General features: G+C 39.3%; 1 protein-coding gene across 1 annotated transcript in view; it reads right to left on the reverse strand.

Annotated features, from left to right (window-relative positions):
• GPR143 (G protein-coupled receptor 143) overlaps positions 1-9,310 on the reverse strand; it is a 31,157-nt gene extending 21,847 nt beyond the window's left edge. The window contains exons 1-3 of the mRNA XM_067553023.1: positions 9,067-9,310; positions 7,316-7,425; positions 1,608-1,702 (exon numbers count right to left, since the gene is read on the reverse strand). Coding sequence (XP_067409124.1) covers positions 1,608-1,702; positions 7,316-7,425; positions 9,067-9,310 — 449 coding nt within the window. The remainder of the gene's footprint in view (positions 1-1,607; positions 1,703-7,315; positions 7,426-9,066) is intronic.
• Positions 9,311-9,734: the final 424 nt, after the last annotated feature.

Raw genomic sequence — 9,734 nt, forward strand, 5'->3', positions numbered from 1 at the left:
TTATTAATAGTTTGCTGTCAAATTGGGAGGGTGTATCTAGTGGAGTTTCTCAGGGGTCAGTCCTACATTCGGTACTATTCAATATTTTCTTTAATGACTTAGATAATGGAGTAAAGAGTCTGCTTATAAAATTTGCAGATGACACTAAGCTGGGAGGGGTTGCAAGCACTTTGGAAGGCATGTTTAAAATTCAAAATGACCCTGACAATTTGGAAAATTGATCTGAAGTCAACAAGATTAAATTCAGTAAAAACAAGTGCAAAATACTTCACTTAGGAAGGAAAAAAATAAAATGCACAACAACAAAATGGGGAATAAGTGGCTAGGTAGTAGTTCTGCTGAAAAGAATCTCAGGGTTATAATTTGAATATAAGTTGTCAATGTAAGTCAGCAGCAGAAAAAAGGCTAATATGATTCTGAGGTGTATTAACAGGAGTGTTGCATACAAAACACAGGAGGTAATTGTCCTGCTGTACTCGGCAATGGTGAGGCCAGAGCTGAGTACTGTGTCCAATTCTGGACACCACAATTTAGAAGGGATGTGGACAAATTGGAAAGAGTCCAGAGAAGAACAAGAAAAATGATAAAAGTTTAGAAAACCTGACCTATAAGGAAAGGTTGAAAAAACTGGGCATGTTTAGTCGTGAGAAAAGAAGACTGAGGGGCAACCTAATAAGTCTCCCAATGTGTTAAAGGTTGTTATATAGAGGATGGTGATCAACTGATCTTCATGTCTACTGAAGGTAAGACAAGAAGTAATGGGCTTAATCTGCAGCAAGGAAGATTTAGGTTAGATATTAGGGGAAAATTTTCTAACTATAAGGTTCGTTAAGCTCTGGAATAGGCTTCCAAGAGAAGTCTTGGAGTCTCCATCCTTTGGAGCGCTTAAAAACAAGTTGGACACACCTTCAGGGAGGATCTAGGTTGACTTGGTCCTGCCATAGCACAGGGGGTTGGACTCAAGGACTTCTCAAGGTCCCTTCCAGCCCTACATTTTTATGATTCTATGGTTGCCAGAGTGTTTAGATACTCCAGTGATGGGCACTGTAGAAGATGTATAATAGATAAGGTTATATTTTACTTTTCTGAAAAAAAAATGTTCCACAAAAATGAAAACATCAACAGGACACTAACAACAGCTTTGAAAAGTAGATAAAACAGAAAAACCTCAAATCCTGAAGCAAAAATTCTAGATGCATTTCAATACCTTTCCCCTCCCCCTCCCTCCCCAGAACAATATTTTATTGCTACATGGCTCAATTCAAGGTGTAGATTTGGGTCTGGGGTGAAATCTTGGCTCCATTGGAATCAATGGGAGTTCTTCCATTGACTTCAGTGGAGCTAGGATTTCACTCCAGATTTTCAAAGTTTAGGTGCATGTAATTGCATAATCAAATCAATACTGGAGCATATTCATGGCCCTTTAAGCACCTAGCACACCCTGCACCCATACCAATACCTGGTTTGCATGTGCACATCAGAAGTGTGTGCGTACTTCATCTATGTGCCTAAATACATGCACACAAACATGTGCAACTAATGTAGGAAATAAAGCTGTAGCTCTTTAATTAGTTAAAATAAAAAATTAGTTAATTTCACTTTGGTACCTTAGCCCAGCTGATCTTCTAACCACCAAGTAGGAATCTACTGCGTAGCAAAACAGCCACCAAAAGCCAGCAGTGTACAAGAGCTGGATCCACATCTGCAGAAGGAAAAGATTCCATTGTGTCACAGCCACTGATAAAGTCTTTAAGTGACCAGGAAAAAATAAAAGTAAAACTCTCTGTTACTTCTAGCCCTGATGAGGCCTCATTCAAGCATGTTCAAAGAAATGTGTGTGTTTTTGCAACAGAGATCCAAGAAAGGCTAAACCTTGCTCATAATCACAGAAGTAGTCCAAGAGAAGCCAACTGGTCTAGTCACATGAGTAGGTTGAGCAGTATTTGGCCCCTTTTGGTAAGCTTACTTTACTCCTGCCTAGAAGAGAGATTAACCTTGTCTAACCTTAACTCTGAATTTTACACGTGCAGCCAAAAGTAAAACGTCTTTGGCTACATTCATAGAGATTTAGAGTGAGAATGTTTGAAATTGCTACATTTGCACATTAGTGCCTCTCCTGTAGCTGAGCCAGGAGAGAAGGACCAGTGTCTCTTAATCGTTATAGCTATACTGCACCTCCATATTCTGGGAACTGAATGTAAAAGGGAATTGTTATGTATAGTTAAGAACCTCTGTTCCCAAGAGAAACAAAACAAAAAAAAGAGAGCAGGGTGGTAGTGAACTGTCCACACTCTAATTCCAATGATTTTTTTCAGTAATGACCAGAAGCAAAGGGCTGTGCACAGGTTTAGGTCAAGATACATTCCACAGTATTTGACAGTTTCTCATGAGTGTACATAAAATGTCTGACCTTTTCCTCTGTGTTTACAAATTCCAAAATTCTTTCCCCTAGGAGCTGATTCTTTTACAGCATACTTTTTTTCTTTTCTTTTTCATTTGTCTGGAACATTTTTACTATTCAATTTAATGTTCTTCTGAGTCCCTCTTTCAGTTTGGCTCCATTCTCATCTGAATATCCTTTGCCATGAGTCCATAGTAGCATCCCTTTATCAGGTAGAAACCAACATGTTTGCTTGCTATTAAGCCAAACATCAGTGATGGCTACAGCTCTGAAAATAAATCCCTGGTATTCCCTCCTCCAGAAGGAAAACTAATCTGAGAAATACTCCCTTTCCCAAGAGATGCTGATCCTTAGCCCAGCCACTGAAGTCATCAATACACCTGCAGGCTCTCATACATTCATCACTGGAATCCACTTTACTCACAGAATTCAGTGTATAATTTGAGCTTAGTTTTACATTGTTTTCTCCGTAAAATGTCCATTTGAAAAATAATATTAAAAAAATTCTATTTAAAAGGAACCTGTGGGCTTGTTTTGCTCAAGGGCTGTCCTGACTTCCTCCTCTTCATTAGGGAAGATGGGACTAGTCAATGCTTCCTCAAAAAGATTTGTGCTTCATCTCTCCTCACAGATAAGCAGAAGAAGGGGTAATAGTAGGTGTCTGCTATAGACCACCAAATCACACTAGGGAACAGAATGACTGGCTCCTTATGCACCTATCTATAATGTGTAGGGGCAAATAGCTGCATGATCCTGGGGGAATTCAATTTGAGTGACTTATGCTGGAGGTCCATGCTGCTAAGAATAAAACATCCTTGGGATTTCTAAATATTATAGATGGCAAGAAGTGTGGCATCCAACACAGGGGGATTCCATATTAGACCTCGTTTTGACAGATACAGAAGAACTCACCACAGAAATAAAAATGAATGGTAACTTAGGTTCAAGCCATGATGACTTGGTCACATTTATTAAGTGCAAGCAGAATAAAGTCCAGATCAATTATATTTATGATTGGTGTTTTAGAAGGGCCAGTTTCACAAAGCTGAAAACAATTATGAGCCAAATCAGCTGGGAGGAAGAATTTAATCAGAAAAAGATGAATAATAATTGGAAATTGTTTAAGAACACCTTATAGATGGCCAAAAAGCCACAGTCCCACAATTGAGGAAAAAGACCATATTGGTTGAAAAAACAACCTGTTTTAGGTTTCTAAAAAATGAAGGCAGCTATAATAAATAAATACCATATATATATATATAACTGGAAGAAAGGGGAAGTTGATCATAATGAATACAAATCAGAAGTTAGGAACTGTAGAAAGTTGATGAGGGAATCAAAGGGACACAAGAAGAAATCTATGGCCAGCAGAATTAAGCACACAAGGAAGAAATATTTAAAATATATTAGGAACAAAAAGAATCATAAAAATGGTATTGGTCCATTACTAAATGTCAATGGTAGAATTATCAATAATAATGCTGAAAAGCATATTTGTGTTATGTATTCAGGGAAAAAGGAAAATGTAGTCATATCACATAATACTCTTTCCATTCACTTATATCTCTGGAGGATGTTGAACAGCAGCTAGTAAAGTTAGATATTTTTAAATCAGCAGGCCCAGATAACTAGCATCCAAGAGTTTTAAAATAGTTGGCTGAGACGCTCAATAGCCTGTAATGTTTATTTTCAATAAGTCTTGGAACAGTGGGGAAGTTCCTGTAGTCAAGAAGAAAGCTAATGTTATAATGTTATATAATGTTATGGAATGACCTGAGTAATCAGGCCTGTCAGTCTGACATCAATCCCAGGCAAGATAATGGGGCAGCTGATACCAGACTCAATTAATAAAGAATTTAAGAAGGGTAATATAATTAATGCAAATCAATATGGGTTTATGGAAAATAGATCCTGTCAAACTAACTTCATCTTCTTTTTTGATGACATTGCAAATTTAGTTGATAAAGGTAAGAGTGTTGATGTAATAAACTTAGACTTCTGTAAGGCATTTGGCTTGGTACCGCACAACATTTTGATTAAAAAACTACAACAATTTAAAGCAACATGTCACACATTAAATGGATTAAAAACCAGCTATTGGATGTAATGAATGTAAATGTAATAGAAAATGGGGAATCATCAACCGCTGTGATCTGTTCTTGGCTCTATGCTATTTAATATCTTTATCAATGATCAGGAAGAAAATATATAATCATCACTGATAAAGCTTCCAGATGACACCAAAACTGGGGAGTGGTAGTAAATAATGACTGTGACAGGTCACTGATTCAGAGAGATCTGGATTGTTTGGTAAGATGGGTGCAAACATACAATATGTGTTTTAATACGGCTAATTGTAAATGTATACATCTAGGAACAAAGAACTTAGGTCATATTTATAGGATGTGGGACTCTATCCTGGGAAGCAGTGACTCTGAAAAAGATCGAGGGAGGAGGTGGATAGCCCGCTGAACGTTGACTCCCAGTGTGATGCATAAACAGGGGAATCTCTATTTGGCACTAGTGTGCCTACTGCTAGAATACTGTGTCCAGTTCTGGTGTCCACAATTTAGGAAGAATGTTGATAAATTGGAGAGGGTTCAGAGAAGAGCCATGAGAACGATTAACAGAATAGTGTCTTTAGTGCCCTGCCTTATAGTGATAGACTCAATGAGCTCAATCTATTTAGCTTAAGAAAAGAGAACGTAAGAGGTATCCATGTGTGGAACAAATATTTGATAATGGACTCTTCAGTCTATCAAAGAAAGGTATAACACCATCCTCTGGCTGGAAGCTGAAGCTAGACAAGTTCAAACTGGAAATTAGGCATACATTTTTAACAAGGAGAATAATTAACCATTGGCAAAAGTTACCAAGGGTTGTGTTAGATCAGTGGTTCCCAACCTTTTTGGCTCAAGGGCCACAGATATCATTTTTACAGCCCTGAAGGGCCACCAGTCTCCCCCACTGCAGCCAGATGGGGACTGCCTCCTTGCTGATCTCCCATCTCCCTGGCTGCAGCAGGGAAACTGCTCTGTGCGCTCCACCTGGGTCCCTAGGCAGTGGCTCCCTTCTGCAGCCAGGGGGACAGGAGATCAGTGCTCGCCTCCCTCTGGGTCCAGCAGGGACCCCAGTGCCTAGGGACCAAAGCAGAGAGCTTTGCCGTGCTCCTTGCTACAGCCAGGGGGAGAGGAGGGCTGATCTCCCGTCCCCTTGGCTGCACCAGGGAGCCTGCACTGGTCTTTTAGCCCTGTGGAAATGTGCTCTGCCTGAGTCTTTAGCCTGTGGCTCCCTTCTGCAGCCAGCAGGAGGGGAGCCATGGGCCACTTTGAAAGTCCCCATGGACCACTTTTGGCCCCCGGGCCACAGGTTGGGAACCACTGTGTTAGATTTTCCATCACTGGTCATTTTTAAATCAAGATTGGATTTTCTTCTAAAAAGATTTGCTCTATCATGGTCCCTTCTGGCCCTGGAATCTATTTAAAAAAAAAAGAAAGTCAACCGGAAATGGACGTGTCCTCCTCATCCCCTGGGTAGCCTCTGCTGGCTGCCAAGTAGAACCGCCATCCCTGGTAGAAAACTCTGGGAGGGGGGCATTGCAAACACAATCTGTTCTTTCTTGAGGGTGTATCTACATGGGAGACAGCTCCCCCTGCTTGTAAAGGGGGGCTCCCAAGGGGATGAATCAAAGCCTGACTATTTTGTTTAAGGCCAGAATGTATGGCATTTTGTTTTTTAAACAAGAATAGGATAAAAAGAAACTTTACATGACTTTAAGTGGTTTCATGAATTCTAATGAGAATGGGGTGGGAGAGGGGAATGGGAAGAGAATTATTTGTCATTTTGTTTCCTGAAATGTAAACATTCTCCTGCACTGTTGCAAATCCAAATATTGCAGTATTTTGCTAGTGCAGAAGAGCCAGAAAGTGAAATCTACTTGAACCAACCCTGACGTTGGCCAGTCATATTTTATCATACAAGCTGAGATCAATACAAAAAATAAATAGCATCAGTGGTGAAAAGTTCTTTTAAAGTATTCACTCAATGTTAACAACATAAGTGAAATTAAGATGTTTTCAGAATTGCACTTTACTGCTTCAAAATTTTTGTCTTGGCGAGTTCTCTTTGAAAAAAATCAAGCTTGTACACAATGAACAAAGAATAATATTTTTCTCCTGTTTTTTCACTGGTACCTGGCGAGACTCAGAAGTGTGTGGTGAGAAATAGAGAGGGATTAAAAAAGGCTGTAGTGTGATTCATTTTGTCTCTCTGGTACCTACACCTTAATGTGGGAAATTGCCATCATTCAGATTTGTAGCAGTTGGTTGCTGTCATCTGTACGATGCCATGATATAACGGCTTTTGAAACCGAATCAGATTTTATTTTTATGTAGAACATTTAGCAACATTTAGATTTACAAAGTACATCACTCAGTTTAGACTCATTTGCTTTTGTCTCATATAAACGCCAGAGCTCGATTTTGTCCTAAGTCACTATCCACCTGAATTACCTTATTAACTTCAGTGGGGCTTGTGGATTTTAGCACCTCTGAAAATCAAACCATTCATTTACATGCCTATATATGATTTAAGCACCTAACTTTTAAGCACCCACATTTGAAAATTTTCTCCTCAGCTTTCAGGAAATAGCTATCACTTCCCACCCTAAGCTGGTGTTGCACAGCAGGGCCTGTGAATACTTGTACCTATTGAGCAATTCATACATTTCTCTCTTGTTTTTCACTTGTACCCTGCAAGATTTGTATGGTTTGGGGAGAGGCAGAAATCCATTATACTTATACATCTGAATGGTAGTTCAATTTTCTTTAGATCAGAAAGGGTTTGTCCTTCAGGCTTCCTTTACCAAATTAGTGTCCCTTGCAAATCAAAAATAGACAGAAGTTTTCTACTTACTGCACTTCCCACACAGAAGACAGAAGGCCACACATCCGTTCCATTCACCACAGAGATATTTGCTATGAAGTCTGGAAAGCCTATCCATACTGTTGATCTGAAGATTATACCTAATGGAAAAATTCATTAATGTTCTGAATGTGTTAACATGTTTTGAGTTACATACTAGCACAGTTACATTTTCATGTGAAGAAAGCAAGGACTAGGCATGAATTGAGCCCAAGACAACTCAATTATTTAAATTTCACCATAATCTATCAGCTAATGGTGTCCCAAAATTTAGTTGCTGTGATCTAAAATGTTTCATTCTATTAAAAAAAACCCTTCATTTTATTAACGCTGACACACATTTCTCTAAAATGAACTGGATAGCATCTCATAGGCTGACATCAAATGATAGTAATCTGATAAGCAAAGCATTTTCTTTTTACTTCTTTTCACTTTACATTTGCATATATCGATGTTCTTAAGTTCATTTCTCTTTAACTCTACATTTTAGTATTAAAGATATTTTTATATTTTTAATCTATTATCATTTTTGCAAAAAAGTCTCTTCCTCCTTGTCAAATAAATGAAACAAATAATACTTCCCAGTACGGCTTTAAAAGACATTATAGCTTTCATAAGTGAAAATGCCCGGTCTTGTTATAGTGATAACACTACCTATAATGCTTCATATAACATTTAATGAGAATTGAGCCCTGCCCAGGAAAGATTATAAAGCTTTCTCAGACAAAGATGATACAGCACAATTGGTTCTGATTTGTCAGTATAATTAAAACAAAACAAACAAAAATCCAAACCTTTTCACACATTTTTGGTCTCATCAAATTAAAGGGACACTTTTCGGGCTCTGTCTGTCCATCCAGATTCTTATATAGGTGCTCTTTACTGTCTCATTTGAGCACGTCTCAAGAGTAGAGAACAATACTATAGGTATCTTTCCTTTCCTTCCAGCCACAGGACTTCAGATTATCATTATTATTATTATATCATCATAATAATAAAATGTGGGAGTATAAATATCATTGCAGCAAAGCCTGGATGAAGAGGATGTTCTGCATTTAACTCTGAACAGGGCGAGATCAGTGTTCATTCATACTTTGGCAGTACATTCCATCATCTGGCAGGTTAGAATGAGACACCACTTTAGTTTTGACACATGCGTGTCCATGCATGTTGCTTCACTCTTTCACTTCCTCAGCCTACTCTCTCCTGATGAGCAGGGAGGGTATTGGATGAGCAAGGTTCTTATAGTTTTCAATACCCTATCGACAGCACAATCTGTGTATAGTCACAATCTAAACCAGCACTCTTGGATTTATTGCTCATGCGATTCGCCCAGTGGAGTAGCTGGCATTTTAATAATGCTACAGCCTTTATTCTGGAGTGTTTCTGGATCAGAAGAATGTTAGTTAGTCTTTAGGGACAGTTAAGTTTTGGATCTATCAGCCTTGGGGGGGAAAACAAACTTCTAATATCTGTCTGATTGGATTTTGTTAGTTTTAGGTGCAGATTTTGAAGAATGGTTGATTTTAATCTTGAACTTTTAAACCTAACATTCAAAAAATATATCTTTTCCATCAAGACCAATTATTTCCTCGCATCCCTTCACTCAAATCCACCAGCAAAAGAGAAGCAACACACTTCCGTCCCAGACTCTTTAGGTTATAAAATGAGTCTACTTAGCCACACTGCCTCAAAGCAGAGGGAGTCTACTCTAAGCCAAGGCACAGCAGGCTGGTCCTTACCTAGGCCACCAAGGATGTCACAAACGGAGATGAAGAGAAGAATGGTGGAGGAGGAGGAAGTTTTTGGTCTCTTCCAGGGGCTCTGTCCCTGTTTGGGGAGGAGCTGCAGGATGCTGAGCAGCAGACTGACTGAGGCACTACCAATGCAAACACCACAGAAAACCTCGGGCTGGAAAGTCAGCACCAGCTGAGTGGCTGTATCCCGGTTGGGACAGCAGTAGGTCTCTAGCCGAGGAGAAGCCATGGAAGGTCTGATCGGTGGTTGAAGATGAGGAGCAGAAAAATTTGCTGTTGCTTCTGCAAGACAGATTTAGCTTTTACTTCATCCTTCCCATTAGCCTTCAGTGCTGAGAATCACACGACTGATGGATCATGTGCTACTGCTAGTGATGTCTAAATCCCCTGAAGCCTTTCTCAGGCTCTGCTAGAAAGGAGATCAGATCAGAACAACACCATGCAGTATAATCTGAAACATACCCTTTCCTTGCTCTGAGCCATTGGCAACAGTTCACTCAAATATTTCTGCTTGTACAGTATGTGATGAGGGAGGGCTAAGCTCTTCAGAGCACTGAAGATGGTGTAAAATGAATGAGAATAGAGGCCCCCAGGTAAGAGCATTAGATTTTAACTCTCTCATTTGAGCCCCAAATTAACGCCATCCCACACAT

This window comes from Emydura macquarii, unplaced genomic scaffold (assembly GCF_026122565.2).
Source record: "Emydura macquarii macquarii isolate MOO-44397 ecotype Brisbane River unplaced genomic scaffold, CSIRO-AGI_Emac_v2 contig_1424, whole genome shotgun sequence".
NCBI lineage: Eukaryota > Metazoa > Chordata > Testudines > Chelidae > Emydura > Emydura macquarii.